At 55.8% G+C, this 23876-nt stretch overlaps 1 protein-coding gene across 5 annotated transcripts; it reads left to right on the forward strand.

Moving 5' to 3' along the window:
* The first annotated feature begins 1969 nt into the window (after positions 1-1969).
* On the forward strand, positions 1970-21969 carry LOC136002210 (maestro heat-like repeat-containing protein family member 2B). Of its 5 annotated transcripts, none has more exons than XM_065657064.1 (31): positions 1970-2074; positions 4114-4336; positions 4878-5073; positions 5150-7675; positions 8163-8302; positions 8972-9094; positions 9853-10018; positions 10419-10517; positions 11498-11649; positions 12019-12162; positions 12912-13004; positions 13548-13617; positions 13727-13831; positions 14185-14258; positions 14465-14584; positions 15375-15482; positions 15681-15837; positions 16151-16191; positions 16349-16490; positions 16806-16858; positions 17070-17177; positions 17385-17504; positions 17694-17804; positions 18198-18359; positions 18586-18705; positions 19003-19070; positions 19410-19542; positions 19643-19738; positions 20187-20291; positions 20502-20625; positions 20772-21969. In XM_065657064.1, the coding sequence occupies exons 4-31, from the start codon at positions 7651-7653 to the stop codon at positions 20819-20821; spliced, it is 3009 nt and encodes a 1002-aa protein (XP_065513136.1). In that variant the 5' UTR covers positions 1970-2074; positions 4114-4336; positions 4878-5073; positions 5150-7650; the 3' UTR covers positions 20822-21969. The 5 variants fall into 5 exon arrangements, with proteins under 5 accessions (XP_065513136.1, XP_065513135.1, XP_065513134.1 ...); XM_065657063.1 differs by having other exon boundaries at positions 5174-7675; XM_065657062.1 differs by lacking the exon at positions 4878-5073 and having other exon boundaries at positions 5174-6636; positions 6768-7675.
* Positions 21970-23876: the final 1907 nt, after the last annotated feature.

Consider the following 23876-nt stretch of genomic DNA (forward strand, 5'->3'; position numbering starts at 1 on the left):
TGGCGAAACTCGGGTACTGCAGCGCACGGCCAGCAAGCGCTGCCGCTGGGCGATGGCGCAGGCGCCCGTGCCAAAGGAAATGCCAAAGGAAAATGAAAGAGAAGGGTTTTTTCTGGTGTAGGTAACCATCCGCACGCCTTTTTAGTATAAAGTGAATGACCGCGGTTGGTTCTTTGCTTTTTAGTGTCACTCTCTGGAGCTGCACGCTTTCAGCTTTACTGACTGAGCCAGATGCGCAGCAGCAGCAGCAGCAGCAGCAGCAGCAGCAGCAGCAGCGTGGCGAGGGCCGGAGCTGTGGCGGCGGATCCGTGAGCGCAGATCCCGCTGGCGGCGCGAGCCCGTCCCGCGGCCTCGCTGGGGTTGTCTCCTGCGGCGGTGCCGGAGGGAAGGGGCGAGACGCTTTCTAGCGTCAGCGAGAGCGTTTCCTTGTCCGCTGAGTGTGTCCCAAATGGTGTCAGTTTGTCTTAATGTTGTCTTGAATTGCTCAAATCGCTCTGGCTTTTAAAAGATGCCTTGTGTTTCAAGGTGGCCCATTTCCCCCAAATCCTCCGTTAGCTCAGCTGCTCTGCTATCCCTTATTGCGACTGAATTCCTCTGCTTTCTTCTGCGCTATTTTTTTTCAGACGCTGAACTCTACTTTGGAATTTTTGTTTTTCAGAGGGGGAGCTGTGAACGCCTGATGCCCCCTTCTGGGGCTGCGCACAGAGAGCGTGAACCGCCACAGCAGCTGAGAAGCGCGCCAAACACCCTGAGTCTGCATGTGCAATGGGGAAAATAATAAGAAAAAGAACAATTTTAGGCCCTGGGGAAAGCGAACTCTCCCTGGATGCGCACAGCTGGAAAGCAAAATGAACCATATTTTCGTGCATTAAACCAAAAGCATGTTGTGAAAAAGTGCCCAAACCTCTCAAAATTAGGCATTTTTGAAAAGTTTAAGAAAAAAAAAAAATAACCTGTCTTATGGACAGGCACACTGCCCCCCTTTTGGGGCAAATACGGAGTGAAACGCCAGCAGTCGCAGGGGCATTGCTGGGGACGATCCGGTGTGGAGTCTCTGTCGTGGGTCGGTTCTTCAGAGCGAATTCTCCTTTGCGGGTTGTCCCAGGTGAGTCGTCTGCTGTGGGTGGTCCCGGGTGGACCCCCCAGGTGCAGGTCACCCCCACACAGGTCCCGTGCCCCCCCCACCCCGCGCACCTTTCTACTTGCGCTGCCTCCCGCGTGTCTCTGCCCCTCCCCAAACGATTTCTCTCCAAACGTGCCCCGCGGGCATTTTTTCCCCCGTGAGACGTGTCCCCGCTCCCTCCTCTCTCCTCTCCGGCCCCCCCGTTCCACACTGCCCCCCCGTCGCCCCTTTGCTCGCGGACCCCCGGGGCACCTGCGCTGCCCCAAAGCGCCCATTGTCTCCCCCCGTAGCTCTGTCCTCCCCACCCACTCGCTGCTCTGCAGCCCAGCCCCATGGCAGTTGTTTTCCCTGGGAAGCTATATTTCTATTTCTAGTCATATATATTTATGCATATATATATATACACATATGAAATTATTTTTAAGTTTCTATAGATGATATATAGAGAGATACATATATGTATATTTTATATATGTGTGTATATATATATATATATATGCAGATGGAGCATCCGAGGGCTCTAACGGACCGAGAAAGAACTAGAAATGGATACAGAAATTAAATAGAAGGGAAAGCCGCGCCGGCTGTGCAAATCGCCTGGAGGTTCCAGCGAGTGGGTGGAGAGAACGCGAAGGGCGGTGCAGAGCGGGCCAATCAGGACGCGCGAGAAAGCTGGAGGGGCGGAGCGGAGCGCAGCGCGGGGCAAACGGGGAGGGGTGATGATGGGCGGGGAGAATAGAAATTGACGTGCATAGGCAGCCAATCAGGTTGCGGGAAGGGAGGCGAAGGGGCGGGCAGGAGGGGGCGTGTCCCGCGGGCTTCCCGATGCGCATGCGCAAAGATGGCCGCTGCCAAGCGCGGGTGGCGCTCTCGGCGGCCGTGTGCGCGCCCCGCTCGAGCCCGGAGCGGTCCCGCCGCGCCGCCGTTCGTCGCCGTTTCTGCGCGGCCCCGGTGAGTGCCCGGCCCGGCCGGCTCCGCTGCGGCTCCGCCGCCCCGGAGAGTCGGCTCTGGGAGCCGTGCTTGTGGGGAAAACGGGCCCAAATGGCGCGGTCTTCGCGCGGCTGCGCCCCGAGGAGGGTTCGTGGGGGCGGAACACGGGGAGGAGCAGCCAATGGGACGGCGCGGTGGCGTGGAAAGCAGCCAATCAGAGCGCGCCGGCTCCTTCCGGTGTCAATCGCTGCATCCGGCGTGTCCGTGGTGTCTCGGGGGCACCGGGGGCGGGCCGGGCTGGGAGCGGACGCTGCGGAGCCCTCGCTGCGGCCGGCTGCCGGGGGACGTTCCTCTGTGTCCTGTAGACTGTGCCAGGTTTTTTCCTCCATCTGCGCCCCGCTGCTGCGGCCCTGATTTTTTTTCTTTCTCTGCCCTATTCCTTGGTGCTCTTTCGGTCTCTTTTCCTCTGTCCCTGCTGCTTTTTGCTCAGTCTTGTTTTTCCAGATGCCTGTCCCTTTTTTCTCTCCTGGTTTTGAAGACAAGCTGCCAAGTTATTGTATACTGCGATTAAGTTATGAAAGACGTACCCATCATTAACCAGATGACATGAGATAAATGCTTTCTGACCACCCGCACAACGAGGGGATGTTTTTCAAGTTTTAGATTCTTCTGCGTGACAAGAGGGAGACAGAAGATTAAGTAACACATTATTTAGAAGCAGAGGGCTTAGTTTCTGTTTAACTAGTAATTAATAGATGTATTGTCAGTAAGAAACTAAACAATTATAACTAACATCATCAAATCTTTCTTAGTATAAATGTATTGTATGTCAAACTTTTCAAAAATTGTAGTGCATATGTAATAATTATGTGAATATGAGCCACCTGGGCACACGCTGGCTCATTTTCAGCCACTGTCACCAACACCCCCAGGTCCTTTTCTGCGAGGCACTTTCCAGCCGCTCTTCCCCAGCCTGCAGCGTTCGTGGGGTTGTTGTGGCCCAAGTGCAGGATCCGGCACTCGGCCTCGGTGAACCCCCGACACCCATCCAGGCCATGAGCTGCAGCTGCTCCAGGAAAATGCCGGGGCATACAGTGTCAAAGGCTTTGCTGAAGTCTAAGTAATTCTTTAATAAAGGCAGTTGAAATGTCCCTTGGAAAGCAAAATGCAGGAAAGAGGTAAAGCTTGAATCTGAACCTTTTCCTCTGTGATTACTGTGATGTATTTTATCTTCTGATAAAATAAGAAATCTCAGTAAAACAGGGGAGAAGACAAAAGGTCTGTTTTGAGACTTTTTGTAGGAACTTTTTCTTCCCTTTGCCCATGCTGAACTGCCCCATCTCAGCCGAAGCACAACTTGCCAATTTTTAACTGTAATTCTATTGTTAGGTATTTTTAGAGGTAAATTTAGTAATGAAGTATCAGAAATATAGGCCACAAAGATGAGTAAGGGCCTGGAACACCTTTCATATGAAGAGAAGCTGAGGGAGCTGGGACTGTTCAGCCTGGAGAAGAGAAGGCTCAGGGGGATCTTATCGGTGCGTGTAAATATCTGACGTGCAGAGTGAGCAGGAGGGAGCTGGACTCTTATTGCCCCATGACAGGGCAAGAACAAATGGGCATAAATTTAAAAACAATCCAAACACAAGAAAAAAACTTTTTTAATCTGTTTTTTTTTAGTTATGTGAGGCTGCTCAAAGCTGGAGCAAGTTGCCCAGAGAGGCTGTGGAATCGCTATCTGTGGAGATGTTGAAAACCTGACACAGCCCTGGACAGGCTGCGGCGGTGACTCTGCCTGAGCCCGGGGCTTGGACCAGCCGAGCTCAGGAGGGTCCTTTCCAACCCGAGCAATACTGTGATTCTGTGAAGTCCTGAAAACTGTTGTCCTTAGTTTCCAAACCTGACTTATTTTTTTATTTTATGTTGGAATCTTGTGTAATGGATAAAAGTTTCCACTTCAACCAGCCTTGTGAAACCCAAAAAACCCCTCAGCATTACTGGATTTAAAGAAATTGCTAACAAGACAAGAGCAGCCATCTGATCCCTTTTATTTTTAACAGCCTCAAGATATTCCAGCTGGGCACCGAGCACCTCCGCTGGCTCAGTGTAGCAGCAGCACCCGCGGCGTCGGTACCCGAGCGCCCGGCGGAGCAAACAGGAGCAGTAACAACAGCAGCTGCTCCCAGTCAGGATCTCCAGCCTCATTTCTCACCATCTCAAACGAAGGCAGTGAAGAAAGTCCATGTTCTACAGATGATCTTCTTGCTGATTCCAGAGATAAAGGTACTGTGTAACTCTAAAAGTTTAACAGTGCTTAACTTTAACCCGTTGCTATGTGAATGACCATGTAGTAAAAGAGGGACTTTGTTTCCCACATCCATGGAGAAATGGTAGAATGTTTTTTTCTTTGTAAGTGATCTTTTTTTTCTGAATTGTTCCAAATACTATGTGTGCACACATATGTAGTGCTCTGTAATTGGAGCTGGATATGACTGAGCAATATGCTTCCCAGACAAGTTTTTGGTTTTAAATAATAGATTCTTCAAGTACTCTGAACAAGGTGAAGAATCAAGAGTGTACAGCAACAGGTGGAACAGCAAAAATAGGTTAGTCCTGTTGCTTGTGTGAGGTATTTTTTTTATTTCAGACAAAATGGGCAACCTTCCAGCATTTCATGCGTGCACCCATAAAAGTTTAACTGTCTTTTTCTAATTTTTCTTTTTTACTAGAAATCTTCTGAGATACACTGGGAGAATTTCATAATTCCACATAAGCTTGTTCTGGTTTTTAAGGAATATGATTTCTATCTGTTTCTTTTGGCTAGGTGGTGATGGCACAGACCATAGATTCAGGTTTGCAATTACAAACAGGAAGTGGCCAGGAATTAACAGAGATTGCAGAGAAGCGTGAAAAATGATATGAGGAGAAATGGAAAGGAGGAAAGTGATTGAGATAAGAAAGCCTGTTTGCAAATGAAAACTTCAAAGTGACTGAAAACGTTCCTTAATTTTATAACATTGGTAATGATGTGTGTTTCAATTTGGGGGACATACAAAGATAGCTGTTGGTTTTTTTTAATAGTGTGACACACTGAAGTAATGAGGTGCTCTCTTCTTGCAGAGAATGGGAATAATTCTCCCTTGCCAAAATATGCTAGCTCACCGAAACCCAACAACAGCTACAAGTTCAAGCATGAACGACCAGAGGGCTGTGAAAAGGTGAAAGTCTTTGAGGAAAGCTTGTAAGGTGATCTTTACTACAGAATAAGTAACATTCGACATTCAGAGTTACTTATTGGTTTATTGATTTTTGTCTCAGATCAGAATTATTGGTCCAGTTGCTAAAATCGTGCTAACACCTTCATCTCTGTTGTCTTGTGTGACTATATGCTGGTATATGCATATGTATTTTATTGCTGGAATTTCGTGTTAAAATAAAAATCTTGGGAGACGTGGGTTTTTTTGTTTTTAAAAGCAGCATAACTTTAAAGGACTGTCTGTTACCTGACAGATAGTTGGGGAGGAACTCAAATATAATCAGATGCAGAGAGAGGTCATGGGAAGCTGTAATGCAGGTGTATCAGCTCATCTACGTCACAGCTTTACAAGGACAGCAGTAACTATACTCTGAAGACCGTGCTCTCTTCAGCTGCATCCATGAAATTTTGAAACTTTTAGTGACAGAGTAGTGAATTTGACCTTGACTATGTGATGCTTTGGTTATTCTGAAAAAGACAGCTTTTGCCATTTGGGAATATTCTGGGAGTTTTATGTTTTATTATTATTTTCAGTGGAGTTTTTCTACCCTTATGTCACCTGGATGCAAGAATCTTAATCTGTAGAAAAAATTTGATTTCACCACACAAGGAGTGTAATTTGGTTGTAATTCTTTTATGCCTGTATTATCTCAACAATGCCATCTAGTATAAGTAGTAACTAAAAAAAATACAGCTGCCTTTTGTATTTCCCATCTCTGATCTCTGCAGGTGGATTTTGAGAGGCCTCTGTGGCCTCTCCATAGCGATGTGTGAAGGGTGACAGTAACTTACGTTACCTGTCTCTGGTTTAGTGTGTGTAAATTATGTTGCCAACAGATTAGAGAATCTTCACTTGCTCCAAGAACATACTCTATTGTAATTTTACTTGCATTTGTATTTATTTTTGGATGTCCTTGCTGCATAGCTATAGGATTGTTCTGCCATAGGGTGAAACAGGCTTCTACAGAAGTTTTTACCTAACTGTGGTGGTTCTTAGACACTGCAGTCTCATGCAAAAATCTTTCTCACATCTGGTACTTGCATTCCACATGCACATGGAATACACAAGTGTAACTACATAAAGCTCAAGTTTTGTTTGACATGATTTCTATTTGAAGTTTAGCATCATAGAATAGCGGGTTGGAAGGGAGCACAAGGATCATCTAGTCCAGCCTTTCTTGGCAAAGCCCGGTCTAGACAAGCTGGCCCAGCACCCTGTCCAGCTGAATCTTAGAAGTGTCTGATATTGGGGAACCCACCACTGCCTTGGGGAGATTATTCCAAAGACTGATCGTTCTCATAGTGAAAAACTTCCTTCTTCTATCCAGTGAGTATCTCCCCAGGAGTAACTTGTTACAGTATTTTAATTTGTTAAAAAAAAAAATTGTAACTGTGGATGAATTTTCTGGACACTTGGAGAATCAGCTAATATGGAAATGTATCCTATTTCTTGAACAGAATTCCTTTTCAGAGTAAAATATCCCCTACCAGAGTATACTGAAAGATTGGCCTAGTAGAAAGAAGGTGACTCCACCACTGCCCTGGGCAGCCTGTTCCAATACCCGACAGCCCTTTCCAGGAAGAATTTTTTCCTAATATCCAATCTCAGCCTCCTCTGGTTCAACTTGAGGCCATTTCCTCTTGTCCTGTCACTTGCTACTTGGGAGATGAGACCAACACCCTCCATGCTACAACCTCCTTTCGGGCAGTTGCAGAGAGCGAGAAGGTCCCACCTCAGCCTCCTGTTCTCCAGGCTGAACCCCCCAGGTCCCTCAGGACCCCCCCAGGTCTCTCATGCTAAAAGCTCACTTCTCTGGGAAGAGCCCAAAACTCTTCCCAGGCATCTCCTGGAGTATTTTGACCTCTGCTTTAGGGACAGAAGATCCTCGGTGGCAGCCTCAGACTCTTCCAATGAATCTACCCGAGGTGATTTTTCTTTCTGAGTGGAAACTCTGTCCTGCAGGATCCACCCAAGACTCCTCCCAGGGTCTCGCAGAGTCACCTCACTTCCTACAGGAAGCTGAGACGCCAGGTGGAAGCCCCAGACTCCTCCAGTGAAGCCACCTGACATGATTTTTCTCTTTTGGAGAAAACTGCTGCATCTGGGACCTACCAGAGACTCCTCCTGGTCTGGTCGTGTCTGGTCCCTGCCCCACGGTGTGTCGCCAGCACATGTCCCTGTGCCACCGCAGCCCTGGGTCAGGCACCGTGCCCTGCGGTGGGGTCACAATGCCTGGGTTCTATCCCCTCCTCTTGGAGCTGGCGTTGCCTTGGTTTCTCGTGGTGTTTGAGGGAGGAGAACCTGGTGAGAGGAGAGCGTTGATCTGGGAGATCTGCAGCCATGAGGCGTATGAGGGCGCTCCGAGGTGAGGGGCTGGCGGGAGGTTGGGGCGTCTGTCCCTCCAGGTGCTGTCCCTGTCACCTCCCCTCCCGTCCTGCTGCCAGGCACCTCCCCGAGGGCTCCGGCTCCATCCTGTCCCTGCCCTCCATGGAGCAGCCTGGGATGGCTCTGAGACAGCCTGGCCTGGTGGCTCCTGTGGTGCTGCCCAGCCCCAGCCCTCCCGGCCCCCTGGCAGAGCCCCGTGTCCATCCCTGCCCAGCTCGGCCCCGCGCTGGGCTCCCTCCAGCACGTCGCTGCTGCCCTGGCACTGGGGAGCCCCGACTGGGCCCAGTCCCCCAGGGGGGTCTGCCCAGCGCCGCAGCGAGGGGCACGCTTCCTCCTCTCATCCCGCTGGCCGCTCTTGCCAGTCCAGCCCAGCCCAGGCTGGTGGTGCTGGGGGAGGCTGGGGAGACCTTCACCCTCCCTGCTGGAAGCTCTGCAGCCAGCAATACCAGTTCCTTCTTTCCTTCCAGCTCTCTGTCCGTGCGTGTGTCCCCCGTCCAGAGCCGCCAGTCCTGAGGACAGAGGCCGGGCGGCAGGGACTGTCCCTGAGGCTGTTGACACCTTTGTGGCCATCGGGACTTCTCGGCTGAAACAGCTGCAAGACCGTGAGGTGAGGCGGGGGGCGAGGGCTCCCCTCCGTGCCCCGGGCTTCCCCGGGGCCGCGGCAGAGAGGGATCTTGTCTGACGGCATCTCTGCCCCGCAAGCTGCGTCCCCAAGCGCTGATCCTACCGCTCAGGCGGGACGAATGTCGCTGCTCCCTCCCTCCTGTCCCCAGGAGCTCTCAGCTCTCTCCTGGGCAGGGCAGAGCCTCTGCCATCAGCCCCAGCTTCTCCCCAGTGCCTTTCCCCAGGTCCCCAAGGCCCCTGCCGAGCTTTGGTTTGGAGCTGTCCCAGCAGCCCGGGGCTCCTGCCTGTGCGAGGGGCGGCACTGGGTGCAGGGTGCTCGTGGCTTCTCCCTCTCAGGTCAGGGGCTGGTGCCCACGCCTTCCCCTTGGCCACCTGGCACCTCCCCTCTGACCTCCACCTTCCCCGTCCTCAGGAGTGACCCCCACGGCCTCTTCCCCTGGTGGGGTCTGTGTCCCTCTCTGGCTCCCTGCTTGTCTCAGAGCTGTCGCAGAAGATCTTTCCGTTCCCCGTGGCCTTCCCGACGCGATACCTGCAGCTCGTACCTCGTGCCCGTGTCCCACAGATGGTTTGAAGGACAGCGGGTCTCTCTGGTGGCTCCCTGGGAACGAGAGCAAAGCGAGTCCCATCACTGCCCTTTGTGGTCTGTCCCCAGGGCGGCCGGGTGGACACGTACCGGGAGCTGGAGCGTGTCTTGCAGGGACAGGATGGCTGCTTGCCCAGTGGTGTTGTGAACCGCCTCATAGCAGAGGCCTCGGGTGACTTGCGAGCAGCCCAGGTGAGCCTGTTCTCCCACAGAGTCACCAAAGCAGCCTGCCTCCACCCCTGGTTTTTGGGGAAATACAGAGATGTTCCTCGGTTATTCAGACCCAGCGGAGGTCCTCAGAGAGAAGCTCTGGGGACTCCTCATGACAGAGAATTTGAAGAGGGGACACAGAGAGCTGTGCAGAGAAGTGGACTTGGGGTTGTTTCTAACTGAGCACGAGCTGGGGTCAGGCTCAAGGTTACTTCTTGAATACTGTGTTCTACCTCAAATCCTGGGGTCACTTTTGGGCCCATCACTGCAGGACAGCCCTTGAGGTGCTGGAGAGAGTTGAGAGAAGGGAACGGAGCTGGTGAGGGGCTGGAGCACAAATGTGATGGGAGCGGCTGAGGGAGCTGGGGGTTCAGCTGGAGAACAGGAGCTGAGGGGAGACCTTCTGATCTCTGACCTGCCTGAAAGGAGCTTGGAGCCAGGGGGTCGGGCTCTGCTCCCCAGGAACAAGCGCCAGGAGCAGAGGAAACGGCCTCGAGTTGCGCCAGGGGAGGTTGAGGTTGGATGTGGGGAACAATTTCTTCCCCAAAGGGCTGTCGGGCATTGGAACAGGCTGCCCAGGGCAGTGCTGGAGTCACCATCCCTGGAGGGGTTGGACAGACGGAGATGAGGTTCTCAGGGACATGGGGCAGTGCCGGGGTGGGTTAACAGTTGGACTCAATGACCTTGAGGGGCTTTTCCAACCAAAATGATTGTGTAATTCTATGCGGCGCTTTTTTCAGGGTGTGATGGATGATGTGAGGATGGCCGCCAGTGACTTCTTGGTGGCTCTGGCCCGCTCCCACTTCTACTTCGTCATGGCTGAGCTCCAGAGCCACCTGAAGGTGGCAGGGAAGGTCCCTGATGAGGTTGTGCTCGTCACCTTGGGCAAGATGGCCAGCAGCTACGGTACGGCACCCTCGGCCTGCTGGTTTTGGCAGGGGTCCGTGATAACAGGGAGAAGGGATCTCCCCGCCTCGCTAAATGCCCTGTCTTGAACTGGGGGGGACTCTGGAGTTGCTGCGCCTCCTCGCTTGGTGCCAGGACCGGCCAGCAGCTCTGCCTCAGCAGCCCAGTCCTGGTGCTTGGACAGTAGGAACCCACTGGAGACAAACCCACAGGGTCTCTGTCCCCCACTGTCCCCCCTATTTCCCCACAGGTCTTCCCCATGTCCCCCTTGGGAAGGCCACCCTCCTGGCACCCTTTGGCATGTCCCCCGCGGCCCAGCAGCTCCAGCCTTGCCAGAGATGGACCCTGGTGTCCCCTGTGTGTCACTGACCCTCTGGCTCCCTCTGTCCCTTCTCGGCAGCCCCGCGCTGTGTCCCCTTCGCGGGAGCGACGCTGCTGGCGCTGCGCAGGACGCTGAGCCGGGCGGGGAGCGGCCGGACCCTGCGCGCTGTCTGCGGGGGTGAGTGTCAGCTCGGCCAGGGCCCGCGCAGGGGCTGGGGTGGCCTTTGGTGGCTCCATGTGATCCTAGAGGAGAGGTGCTGGGTGTCAGCCCACCCTGGGATCCCAAACTGCTGAGTATGCAGAGGAGCGGGGGAAGCCTGGGAGGTTTCTGTGGGCAGGACACATCAGGAGCTCCCGGGTCCCTTCCCGTGGCTTCTGTTCCTTACAAAGAGGAGCTACAAAGATGCTGAGGGGTCTGGAGCATCTTTCTTCTGAGGAAAGGCTGAGAGAGCTGGGGCTGTTCAGCCTGGAGAAGGCTGAGAGGGGACCTTATTTATTCTGGTAAATGTCTGAAGGGTGGGTGTCAGAGGATGGACCAGACTGTTCAGTGGTGCCCAACGCCAGGGTGAGGGGCAACGGGCACAGACTGAGACACAGGAGGGTCCATCTGAACATGAGGAGAAACTTCTTTGCTGGGAGGTGCCAGAGCCTGGAGCAGGCTGCCCAGAGCACGTGTGGAGCCTCCTTCTCTGGAGACTCCTTCTCTTCTCCCCTCAGTTCCAGAAGGACAGGGAACTGCTGGAGAGAGTCCAGCGCAGGGCAAGGAAGATGCTGAAGGGAGTGGAGCATCTCCCTTACGAGGAAAGGCTGAGGAGCTGGGGCTCTTTAGTTTGGAGGAGACGGAGGGGTGACCTCATGAATGTTTATAAATATAGAAAGGGTGAGTGTCACGAGGATGGAGCCAGGCTCTTCTCGGTGGCAACCAATGGTAAGACAAGGGGCCACTGAGGAGGAACAGGTGCAGTGGGGAGGAGGGAAACAGCGGGGTGTTAGAATCCAGACACCTCCAGAGCACAGCTTGTCCTCGGACCCAGATCTGGTCCTGGACTGGGCCCTGCTGAGCCTGGGGCTGTACTTAAAGCAGGCTTGGGCGAGGGTGCAAGGACCCTTCCTTGCTGCAGACTCTCACGTGCTCCCTTGTCCTTTCTCCTGGTGCAGTTCTGGAGCGATGGTCCAAGGGCATCACCATGTACTTGTGCAGCCGCAAGCAATGCCCCTTTCCTCGCAGCAGGGCAGCACAGCTCTGTGGAGACATTTACCCGCTCTTCCATCACGCGGTGGTAAATTGGCTGGGCTGCAAGGAGGAAGAGGTGAGAAGGGCCGCAGCAGGGGTGTCCGCGTCAGTGGGTCCATCTATGCCCCGTGGGGTCGAGCAGAGGGAGGTGGGGAAGGGAAGGGGTCTGCGGGGAAAGCCCCCGAGCTGGGAGCCTGCTGGCACTGTGCCTGAGGCTGGGGGCTCCCTGGAGAGAAGCAGCCGAGTCCTGCAGCCTTTCTGCAGGAAGGGCTGGGCTACCAGCCTGGGGAAACGCTGGCTCTGCTCTGGAGTGAGTCCCTTTCCCGCGGGGCAGAAGGGAAGGGGAACCCCCTCCCAGTGGGAAGGGCAGACTGGTGTCCAGGGGGTGCTGAGCACCAGGCAGAGCTTCAGCCGCCCAAGCAGAGCCTCTCCCTTCCCTCCCCAGGATAATCGGGCTGTCCTCCGTGCGGTGGCTGCCATGGTTGGCGTCCTTGTGTGTGAGGAGCGGCACTGCCAGCGTGCCCGGGAGCAGCTCCTCCGGCTCCTGCGCCGGCACCAGCGGGTCCAGGACACGTCCCGGGTCACCAAGGTGAGGACTCACGCAGGGCCCGTCGTGGCTGATCGGCGGGTCTCTGCCAGTGCCACATGGTGCTGGGGAGCTGTGGGGTGCCAGGGGACCTGGGAAGCCCTTAGAGAAGGAGCAGGGAGAGCAGAGGAGGCCTGAGGCTTCCTGGGCTCTTTGGGCAAGAAAAGCGTGATGGGGGGGTTGGGGACAGGGGGAACCAAGAGTCCCTGGGGCTCATCTTCTTGGGAAGGGAGGCACTGGCACCTCCCTGGGGCGCTGTGCGTGGGCAGAGCTTTGCCGTAACGTCCAGTGCCGTCCAGTGAGGGACAAGGTCTGAGTGGGAAGTGTTGGGAGGAGACATTTCTTCCTGGAAAGGGCCGTCGGGCACTGGAACAGGCTGCCCAGGACAGTGGTGGAGTCACCATCCCTGGAGGGGTTGAACAGACGTGGAGATGAGGTTCTCAGGGACATGGGGTAGTGCCAGGGGTGGGGTAACGTTGGACTTGATGAGCTTGAGGGGCTTTTCCAACCAAAATGATTCTCTGATTCTGTGAATCTGAGTTGTCAGCAATGGCCCTGTGCAGAGGCCAGAGACCCTCTGGTGCTGCTCAGAGTGGGGGCAAACAAGGACCCCGGGCAGGAGGGTTTGGGGATGTCCCTGGGAGCTGACATCAGGGGCTCCCCTCATCCCAGCTGTGCTGGGCTTCTCCTTTTCCTGGGGCATTGCGGTGGCTTTAGTCTCCTCTTCCTCACACCTCCCCGTTCTCTTGTAGAACCTCGGCCACGTCCTGCAGATGCTGCAGGGAGGTCAGACCCCAAGCCCACGGGGCTCCGCTCTCACCACCCGCCCCGCTGGGCACCGCCAGGTAAGGGGAGCCTGCGGCGCGGGGCAGGGTGTCCCTCCGCCAGGACCACCTGCAGAGCAGCACGCCAGGTGGTGAGCCAGGTGCCATGGAGGTGCCTTAAGGCTGCAGGAAGAGCAATGCTGGGATCCCAGGGAATGGCAGGAAGATGTGCTGGGGAGGATCAGTTGGACATGAGGAAAAGGTTCTTCACCCAGAGGGTGCTGGACACTGGAACAGGCTCCCCAGGGAGGTGTCCCGGCCCCAACCTGACAGTGTTCAAGAAGAGACTGGACAATGTCCTCAGACACACGGTGTGACCTGTGGGGTGTCCTGTGCAGGGACAGGAGGTGGACTCGAGATCCTTGTGGGTTCCTTCCAACTCGGGACATTCTGTGATTCTGTGCTTGGAAGGGGCTGGAGGGGCAGCCTGGTTCCCACAGCGATTTCCCTCTCAGCCAAGCTGCAGGAGGAACAAGGGAGGGGGGGAAGGCAGAGAGCACCAATTCTTTTCAATCCCTCTCAAGGCTGATGCACATTTCTCTCAAATGACCCTTGTTCCCACAGGTCCCTGATGTGACTGAGGAGCCTGGCCCAGCCCGTAAGGCAAAGCCATCCCGCCACATGATGCTGCAGGGTAAGGAGAGGGGACGGGGTGATGTCACCGTGCCGTGGCAGCTCTGTCCCTGTCCTCGGCAGCCAGGGGCAGCCGCCTGCTAATGCAGGACGCGATTTCTTCCCTGCAGCCCAAACCTGCCCTGCGGCGGTTCTGCGGTCCCAGCTGAGGCACAGGAGCGAGGCCCAGCGTGTGGCAACCCTGAGCGTGCTGGGAGAGCTGGCCCGCTCTGACGGTCGGTGCTGGGGCTGGGGACACACGGCAGGGGCTGGGGCTGCTGGGCTGAGCGCAGGAACAGGCTGGAAGTGGTGCAGCTGCACCCGAAAGGAGCTGCAGGGTGCGGGTGGGTGGGAGATGCTCGTACCAGTGCCGTTTCTCTCATTCTCTGTGTTACCAGAGCTTTTGGTGCCCATAAAATAGCCACACCTCTAGAAACAGAGTCACTCTGGGCACACCGCTGGCTCCTGTGAAATCAGAGTCAGGCCTTGCTTTTCTGTCCCACCAGTGTATGTAAAGCTTGGAAGCTTCAAGGGAACCTTGTGCTGTCAGGGCTCTGCCTCAACGCACACCTCTCTGTGTCTCTTCCAGCTCCTGCAGCAAGGAAGAAGCTGCCCCAGGTGGTGGTGGCCGTGCAGCTGGTGCGCAACGACCCCAGCGCCCAGGTGAGCTGGTTTGGGAAGGGACAGTGCTGCCAGGGAAGGCAGAGAAACCCTTTCCCTTGGGGCAGAGCCTGGCCAGGCCATGGCAGCAGCAAAAGCTTCTGCCGTGCCCTCGTCATCTCCCCGTGAGCCGCAAAGGCTGTCCCCAGGTGAAGGCGGCTTCCCTGTGGTTTGGAACAGGAGGGTGATAACCATGCTCTCCCCGGCAGGTGCAGAGGGCAGTTCTGGAGTTCACCCGGGAACTGCTCAGCTACGGCTCCCAGAGCTGCTGGCCACAGAATGTGGTGGGGCACATCTTCAGCGAGTACAGCCGGAGCTCGGGCAGACTGGTAAGGGCAGAGCAGGACACCGGGGCTTCAGCCAGTGCCTGGACCGTGCTGAGAGCTCCTGCAGGCACCCTTGCCCATGGAGAGCTCCACGCTGCAGGGCCATCGGTGCCAGCACGGCCATCGCAGCGGCCTCCACAGGGCTGTGCCATGGTGGTGGAGATGTCTGGGTGATGTGGGTTTGCACCTGGACACGCCACCCAGGACTACCTGCACGCCTCACGGACTGAGCCGTGCCCACACGCACCTCCAGCAAAGCTGCCTTGGGAAGGGAGGGACAGACTTGTGGGGACAGGGCATCATCCATCCCGAAATGCTGATGGGCCATCAGCCCAACGCAGCCCGTGCACACAGGTGGGCCTGGCTAGAGGAGCTTTCTGTGGCGTTCTCGTGCTCTGGCTCTCCAAAGCACGCCCTGCCCATCCCATAGCAGCCCGGGGGCCCACATCCCTTCTGGCAAGGGGACAGGCTGTGTGGCAGCCCCTTCAGTGAGTGTTTCCAGCTGGGCACCCAGGAGATGAAGGCCAGGGATGGCCCAGCCTGCTGCTGGCTTGCCAAGGATCTTCCCTCTCTGGCTGGAGCATCTGGCTGTCTGGGAGATGTGTGTGTGCCACTCTTCTCCAGGGCTCCAGGAGGCTGTTTTGGGAGCAGGGCGAAGGAAAGGGCTTCTGGATTCTCCTTCGGGAGGTCGCTGCTCCCAGGATGCTGGCGCAGCAGCAGTGCTGGGGCCGTGCCTGAGCCTGGTCGGTTGGGAGCTGAGAGTAACGGGGGTTTTGCCAACTCTGTTTTACAGGCGGCAGGAGGCCTTTTTGCCTGGCAGCCTCAGGAGCACAGAGCTCTTCGAGCCCCGTGCGTGGACATCCTGGGCTTGCTGGATGTCTCTCAGAGAGGGATGTCCCAAGTAAGTTGCTCTCTGGCCTGCTGCTATGGCCACTTCTTTCCTTCAGAGTGTTTCTCATTGCTCTTCCTCATGCCCTGAACCTCTCCCCTCACGTGTGCTCACGAAGCACACGAGGCTCAGGGAAATGTAGACCATCCTTTACATCTCGGAGCTGAGTGGAAATGCGTATGTGCTTCATTGCTCGGTTCTTCTCTGCAGCTCCTGTGGCCCAGGCTGCTGCAGCACATCGTTCCAGCCCAGTACAGTGGTGTGCTGATCTCGCTGTCCTGCTCCCTGCGAGCGCTGCTGGAGAGACGGGAGAGAGCGGGATGTGAGGAAGAGGAGGAGCCCGATGCTGTGGACTTGCAGGAGCAAGGTAGGAGCCCCAGGGGGTGCTGCTGGGTTTAGAAGGGGCTCAGACCAGTCTGTGTCTCTCTGTGCCCCACAAACCCTGAGCAGGAGCCCAGGAAAAGCAAAGGGCAGAGTCAGGCTCTGGCTCCCGGGGAGCTGGGGCTCCTTCCTGGCCGTGCTGGATCTGCCTTCATCCCATGCGGGGCAGCCTGGAGAGCCCGCGGGCCGGCACTGTGGCCGTGCAGCTGCTCTCAGCCCTGTGTGTGCCACGGGAGGTACGAGGGTCAGGGCACGGCGGGGCCTTCTTCGTCTCACCCAGCCTTTCCTGCTCCCCGCAGCCCGGCTGCCGGCTCCCCAGGCGCTGCTGGCTCGACTGCTGGTGAGTAGTGGGGCCCTGGGGAAAGAAAGAGCTTTTCTGGCAGCACTCCCGAGCCCGCCTGAGCCCCTCCGGGATCCCAGTCCTGTCTCGGGGCTGGCAGGGGTGGCTCTGGTGGCTCTGGTGACAGGAGTGACCTGTCTCTCCTGCCCTCGCCCAGGTGCTGTCGGCGGCTCCTCACACCAGCAGCGGCCGCGCAGTCACTGCCTTGCAGCCGCTGCAGGCCCCGCAGGGCTGGACCCGTGGGGCCTTGGGGACAGCGTGGGCCACCGAGTTCCCCCTCCTGCCGCAGCACCTGGCAGGTAAAGTGTGGGTGGGGGGAGAGGCTGGAGGGGAGGGAGGAGCAGGAAAATGCAGCTTCCCAGCAGTCACACAGTGGGGATCAGCCATGGTCAGTGCATCCTTCCCCAGCATGAATTCAGTGGCTCTGACAAACGCCCCTGGGTTCCCTCCTGTGTCTGTGGCCTTGCAAGGGCTTTGGCATAGGTGCTTGTGGGCCCTTTCCAGCCTGATGGCCTGGGACTTTTGGGAGGTCTGATGGCGGAGGAGACCACTGGGCCCTTCTTTGGTGTGATCTTGAACGGCAGCAAGAGCTTTTGCTTCCTCTTGCTTTCTAGGAAGAGCCGAGAGCTCCCTGGACTCTGCAGAGTTGGAGCAGCATGTGCTTAAGGTACAGCATCCTCGGGGGGTGTCACAAACAGATGGGTAGAAGAGGGAGCAGACAGAGTTGTGGGAAGCTGGTGAAAAGAGGGCTGGGTTTGGCAGGAGGAGACACTGCCATTCCAGCAGCTCTCCCCCAGCAGCATCCCAAGACACATGGGTGCGGGAAGGGCCCTGGCCAAGGGCAGGGGGACACTCACTTCCTCTCCTCTTCCCCCCAGTTCCTGCGAGCATCCCTGGAGCCCGTTGAGGATGAGACCTGGACCGTGGGCCTGAGCCAGCAGCTGAGCCGGCAGCTGGGCAGCTCTGCCCCTGGCTCCTGGGAGGAGGTTTGTCTCCTGCCCCACACCAGGGCTCTGCCAATGCAGGCAGTTTTCACTGCTTCACCCCCAAACTGCGCTTCCCCCCGTGCTGCCCCAGCCTGGCACCGTGGCCGCTCTCGCCTGCTCCTGGGGGAGTCGGGTCCGTCTGGGGCCAGCCCTCTCCTGACAGGTCGGGCTGTGACCGCATCTCAGGCTCAGCCTCTTCTCTTTCAGCTTTTCCTCTACAAGGCTCTCGGGAGGGCGCTGGCAGGTTGTCGGGACCTCAGCCATGTCCAAGGGCAGGTGCTGAGATTCCTCCAGGACACAGACTCTGTGGATCTCTCTGAGACCCAGGTGAGGTGATGCTCATGTCCTGCCCCTGTTCCTGGGGCAGAGGGAGAGCTGGTCCTGGCCCCGCTCCAGACCTTGATGTCCCCATCGCTGCTGTTTCCCCCTTATTGCAACATCCTGCTTGGGCATCGTCACTGATCATGGCTGAGTGTCCTGGGCTGGAGCCCGCTCCCCATTTCCCTGTGGTTGCAGGGGATGATTTCTGTGGTGTCCCATGTTGCTGAGACCCACTTCAACCTGGTCTTGGACACGGTGACTGCTTTCACCAGAGACGGGTTTGATGAGACTTCCACGGGCTGGAAGGTAAAGGATGCAGGGTTTTGCTCTTTGGCTTTCCTTTTTTGGACCTTATTTTCACTTCTACACCTTCTGTAGCCAAACTGTGGCAGCTGTGTTTATATCAGCCCTCTTGTAAGAGCTGCCCAAGACCTGTGTTTCAGAGGGGATGTCCCAGCGTTGGGGCCCCTGAGATGTGTTGGGAAGGACAGCGGAAAATCCACCAGCCGTGTGTGCAATGCTGGCTGCTCCCTGCTCCCCATCCCGTGCGAGAGCCCCGGCTGCAGGACGGGAACAGCTCCCAGCCCCGGAGCTCGCAGCTCGAGGAGCAGCGTGGGGAGGTGCCCAGGGGAGGAAGGAGCTGGTGAGGGTGCGGGGCAGTACTGGGGCTGACGTCTGGGGGCATCTCTGTTGTCACAGGCACAACCGCCGCAGGGCACAGAGAGACCTTGGGCCACTCGTGCTGCTCTGATGTGCACGTACAGCGGCACCGCTCTGCGCACCCCCAGGGAGCAGCTACTCGCCTGCATGGATAGAGAGATCATGGGCACCATCCTGCGGCTCTCCAGAGTCACACAGAGGGTAGGAGCATGACCCGTGCAGGTACAGGGACGCCTGGGTGCCCTCGTTCCAGCCCCTTGGGGCTGGGGTGTACCAAGATGGACAAACTCTTTCTAAAGATCCCCCAAGGAAGGATTTGTCCTCAACATCCAGATGCAAATCCCTGTGTGTCCCCCTGCCCATACTCCTCTTCCACCTCTCAGCCCCGCAGAGAGTTCAAGGGCTGCTTTGCTCTCTTTGCCCTCAGGAGATGCAGCTCAAGCTCACCCTGGTGCAGAGTGTCACTGAGGTCAGCTCTGCCATCCAGGCTGTGGGTGATGCTGGCAGCTTTGAGCTGTCCTTGAAGCAGGTGACACAGACCCTGCTGGTGAGTGCCTGCAGCAGGGACAGTCGCACAGGAGAGCTTTGGGCTGCGCTTTCCCCAGAGAGGTGATGGTCTCTGGGCTTCATGCGAGCTCCTGAAGCTGTGTCCTGAGCTGCAGGGCCCTGCGGTGCAGGGTGGCTGTGGAGCAGGGTCCCTCCTGCGGTGCCTTTGGGGACCCGTGGGGTGACGGGGCAGTGTCTGCCCAGGCCTGGCAGCAGAGCCTGTCCCGGGGGAGGCGGGAGGGCTGTCCCGTGTCCATGCCCACTGGCAACTCTGCACCTTTGTCTCTGGGACTTGCAGGACTGGATCAAGGAGGAGCCTGGGGACTCCCTGGTGTACGGAGTGTTTCAGGCCCTGGAGGAGTTGAGGTGAGGGCTGTTTCCTGGCTCCTAGGATTCCCCGTGTGCCCCGTCCCAGCTGGCCAGGGCAGCCCCAGTGGTGTTGAGCTGCTGGGGCCATGGAGTGGGAGGCTGCTCCCCATGTTGGGTGTCTCCTGAGCCCCAGGGGTTCCTTCAGCTGGGGTGGGGGTTTGCTGCTGCCCGGGGGGAGGCAGGTACTGCTGGAGCTGAGGGCAGCGCTTGCTGGCAGGGGTTGGGGGTGTTAGGTTTGGAGCCCTCGATTAGGAAGAACCCGGTCGTGGTTTGAGCCAGTCTGGAGAGGGCTGGTAATTCCCCTTTCTCTTTTCTCTTCCTTTTTCCTCTGGCCAGCAAGCTGAGGCCAGCGCTGAGCAGGGAGGAGAACCGCGACCTGCTGGCCGTGTGCTGCCAGGCTGTCCTGTCCTTTCCTTCCGAGGAGGGGATGAAGAGGGGCAGGACGGTGCGGGCAGCTCTGAACATGCAGGTACCACGGGGCAGTGCCTGCCACCCTGGTTCAGGATCCCCTCGATGTGCCCTGGCAGCCCCCGTGATGCAGAACCTCAGCTCTCCTCTCCTGCTTCCAGCTTCTGCACAGGAGAAGTGTTGAAGATCTGGGCCACCTCATCGAGACTCTCCTGGCGGCAGAGGAGACCTCAGCTGGCTTTGATGATGTGGTCCTTGTGAGTAGCCATGGGGAAAGTGTCGCAGGGGCAGGGAATCAAGGATTTAGCGGGTGACAGCAGGTGGACACCCCTTTCCTACGGGAACGTAGGGCTGTGGCCCCTCGCCCTGAGGCTGTGTGCCCAGTCAGGGGCTGAGCTGGGGGACAGCAGTGCCAGCCACTGCGGCCTCAGGCTGGGCAGAGGAGTGGTCGCTGCCGGAGGGAAAGCCGAGAGCCGGCCATGGGCTGGGTGACAGCAGCCTGGGGAAGGCTGGAGCAGGGACACGCTGGCAGGGAAGCAGCACCTGGCCCGGGGCAGGGTCGGCTGGAGAGAGTGAGGCAGCGGAGGCTGCAGGGCCAGGGCTCGGTGGGGTTGGGGGCCGTGCCCGGAAGGGGCCAGAGAACGAGAGAGAGGGATCTCCAGGAGAGGAAGATCCCTGTTGTGAGAGAGCTGCACCCTGCCCCAGGTCCTGCAGCACTGGCTGGGCTCCGACAGAGCGTGGGAGCGGGAGAGAGCCCTGCGGGTTTGTGCCCGTGTGCTGGGGGCCTGCAAGGAGCGAGCTGAGCTCACGGTGAGTAGGGACCCCCGCATACCCTGGTGTCCCCTCCCTGCTGTTCCTGGCCCCGCGAGGGAGCCCTGCCCGGCTGGGTGCTGGGTCTGGGGGCTCCTGGGCAGCTCCTGCTGGCCCCTCTGCCCGGCTGCTGCTCAGGGAGCGGGACAGGTGGCCGAGGCGATTGGGTGCTGGGGCGCCTGTGACCCTTGTCCTGCTGCTCTCCTGCAGAGAGGACGCCCTTGCCGGCAGCTGGGCTCCCTGGTGGGACTGCTGGTCTCTCTGACCACTGACTGCCTGGACTCGTCCCGCTACAGGGCATGGCTCTGCATCAGCTACCTGAACCAAATGCAAGGTGAGGAGAGCAGGCAGTTGTGTAATGAATAAAATTTTCTTCTTTAAACAGTTTTATGAAACCCAAAACCCCCTCAGCATTACTGGATTTAAAGAAATTGCAAACTAGACAAGAGCAGCCATCTGATAACCTTTTATTTTTAACAGTGTCAAGATATTCCAGCTGGGCGCCGAGCACCTCCGCTGGCTCAGCGTAGCAGCGGTACCCGCGGCATTGGTACCCGAACGCCTGGCGGAGCAGACAGGAGCGGTAACAACAGCAGCCGCTCCCAGCCAGGATCTCCAGCCTCATTTATTACCATCTCGAATGAGGCGGTGAAGAAAGTCCATGCCCACACTATGATCATCTTTGCAGTATTCAAAATCCCTGTGATTTAACAGGACAAATTATTCTACCATCCAACAGTTTCCCACATACGGTATCTTCTCAGCCAGGAACAAGATGGATTTAAGGAGGGGATTGCAAAGTAAAGCGTTACCCACAGTGTGGGGAAAGAAGATCGCTCAAAGTCATGAACTGGTTGAAATCTGAGAGTCCTCAGTCTACAGTCGGTACTCTGTCTGCTAATTAGACACTGACGCTAAGTGCTTGAGCAAACTTTCCTATCCATAGTTAGGCCCACCTGGGAGTTGGTTGAATGCATGAACTGTCTTTCAAGAACACATGAATTTATCTGATTCTCCACTGGATTTTTTTTCCCAATAGCTTTATGCCACCGGATTTGTTGCATTAGTATCTTTCTTACATAATTCCCTGAAGACCCACCTCTAAAGCCTTTTGTCATGTTACTTACCTGACACATTCAATGCCTATAAATCTCAGTAACAGTGTGCATCTTTGTACAACACAAACATGTATGTGTGTGTGGACATAGATGTATGTTATTTGGGTCAAATCTTTATGTGTTGTATGTAGGTATGATAACACAACTTGCAGAAAAGTACAACCTACCAATGAAAACAAGTTTCAGCTCTGCTCCTGGATTTTTTATCCAGATGAGTGTTGATTGTTCAGCATTACCCAATGGCCAACTTCCTTTCAGATTCACGAAGGTATCGGTACTAGATTTGTTGTTTCATAATATATTTGTATACTTAATGTATAATATATTAATAAAGTGCACATTATACGGTAATTTAGGCAACAAAATAATTTCAGTGAAGATATCTAGAAGTGAATGAAGGTATAACTGATATATTTTATAGCTGCCCTATTTGTAGTTAATATGGTCAGAAATGTGCAATTACGTTGTGTGTAGATGTGAAGTTGTGTACCTTGCTGATAACTGCATTCTAGTGTGTGTTTTTTTCATAAAAATTGATATGGGAAAAATGAAACCAGGTGGTGTTTTTTCCACTCCCCCCCGCCCCGTATTGTTACCAGTTTGCTTTTTATAAACTGTTTCTGATAATACGGCAAGTTCTTATTATTGCTTTGAATTCCCTGTAGATCGCTAAAATGAAAAACACATATAGCTTCACTTCAGCAGATTTATTAAAAATGAATGAAAGATGTCAGGAGTCCCTGGGAGAAATATATCACATGACCTACTTATATCGTGGGACAGGCTGAACTGGTATCGACAGTGCATTTTATAGGCGATCAGACACACTCTGCCTGAAGCTATAAACACGCCAAAACTTTTTGAGATTAAACAGGATTGTAAGGAATCTCCCACTGAGTTTTCAAACTTGCATTATGGATTAGATGCAACAAAAATCCATACTTTCTTTTATCCTTTGCTATACAGGAGGTGGTCGAACTTTTCTATAGCAGATTCAATCACTTGTAGAGCAAGATTGTCATCTCCTGTGAGGAAGCAGGGTAGATTTATCCGTACTCTATAAGCACCATTGATGAGCTATATAGAGTAACAGCTTAAAAACAAACAAACAACAAGAAGCTAATGAACAAAAACGACAAAAAAACCCCAAACAAACCAAACCCAAAGCCTGCATGCCCCCTTCTCAGTGCTGTGATGTCTGCTTTCTGGGGAGCTCGTGGGGTGTCCCCACAATCTCAGACACAGGTGACCCAGCCGGTGGTGCCACCAGAGAACAGTCTGTGTGACCCAGCTCGCTGAGCTGACCTGGGAAAGCCGGGGACAAAGGGCCGGGCTGGGTCAGCAGGAGGTTGGTTCCAGCTCACGGAGCAACTCACAGAGCGACTGCGGAAACAGCCCCGAGCCCGGGACGAGCCCCTGGCCCATGTGCTCCTGTCCCACCGCCACGGGCTGTCCTGTTCCAGAAGATCGTTGTGCAGGATCGTTTGAGAACCTTTTCTGAAGGATGTGAAGCATCCAGAGCAGCAACCCCTGCCTGGCTGCTGCTCAGCCAAATTATTGCTGCAAACAAGACACAGGGCACAGAGAAAGGCGATATATTTTATTAGGCTAGAAGAAATCCGTAGGAAAAAAATATTTTTAGGTATGTCAGGCTTTTATTTTTTATCTGTGTGTCTGTCATCCCCGCGGCTCTGGGAAAGCGCGTTCCAGGGCAGCTGAAGCTGCCCACGGGTCAAGAAGAAGGGCCGGGGGTCTGAAAAGAAGCGGGCGCGCTGCGGCGGCGCGGGGGGCGCGGCGCGCCCGCGCTCAGTGCTGCCGTCTGGTGGCCACAGGCCGGTACTGCAGCTGGGAAGCGGCGCCCTGTGCCCGTGCCGGGGCGGGGCCGAGGGGGGCGCTGCCGCTGCGGGCGGGGTCGTGGCCGTGGCCGTCAGAAAGCGGGGGGCAGCGGTCGGACCGGCCTCCGGGAAAAAAAAAGAGGCCCCCGGCTGTCGTGGGGCAGCCCCGCTGCGAGGGGGCACGGGCGAGGTGGCAGCAGGAGGTGGCGGCGTCTTCTCGGTCCCGGGCAGAGGGGGGAGAAACCTGCCGGCCGGCGCTCCTTGGGGTTGAGCATTTCTCTTGTCTTTGTTCACAGTGAATTTATGGGCACGCTGCTGTTGGTCTTTGCTTTCATTCGTTTCCCCACCACTCCCTAATGTTCAGGAGCTCCAAGTCAGTTTTTTTTTTTTTTTTTTTCCAATCACTAAGACGTGTTTTTCCCCCAGGAGAAGCTATGCTTCAAAATGAATTTGTTTCCTCACAAATGTGCAGTTCTGTTGGTGTAAGAGAAACAGAAACCCACCCTAGTCAAGTTCTAAGCGTGTGTCTGGGAGATGGATGGTTTAATTTTATGAGTTCACACCTATGCAATTTTAGTGCCGGAGGAAAATGGAAGATAAGGGCTTTTTCTGGTGTACGTAGTAATCCGTCC

The sequence above is a fragment of the Caloenas nicobarica genome, chromosome Z (genome assembly GCF_036013445.1).
Source record: "Caloenas nicobarica isolate bCalNic1 chromosome Z, bCalNic1.hap1, whole genome shotgun sequence".
NCBI classification, from domain to species: domain Eukaryota; kingdom Metazoa; phylum Chordata; class Aves; order Columbiformes; family Columbidae; genus Caloenas; species Caloenas nicobarica.

Bases quoted from the DNA above. Each gene is read 5' to 3' on its own strand.
- LOC136002210 (XM_065657064.1), top strand. From the start codon at position 7,651: ATGAGGCGTATGAGGGCGCTCCGAG. The intron at 13,832-14,184 runs GTCGGTGCTGGG...TGTCTCTTCCAG, and splicing joins AGAGCTGGCCCGCTCTGACG to CTCCTGCAGCAAGGAAGAAG. The intron at 14,585-15,374 runs GTAAGGGCAGAG...TCTGTTTTACAG, and splicing joins GCCGGAGCTCGGGCAGACTG to GCGGCAGGAGGCCTTTTTGC.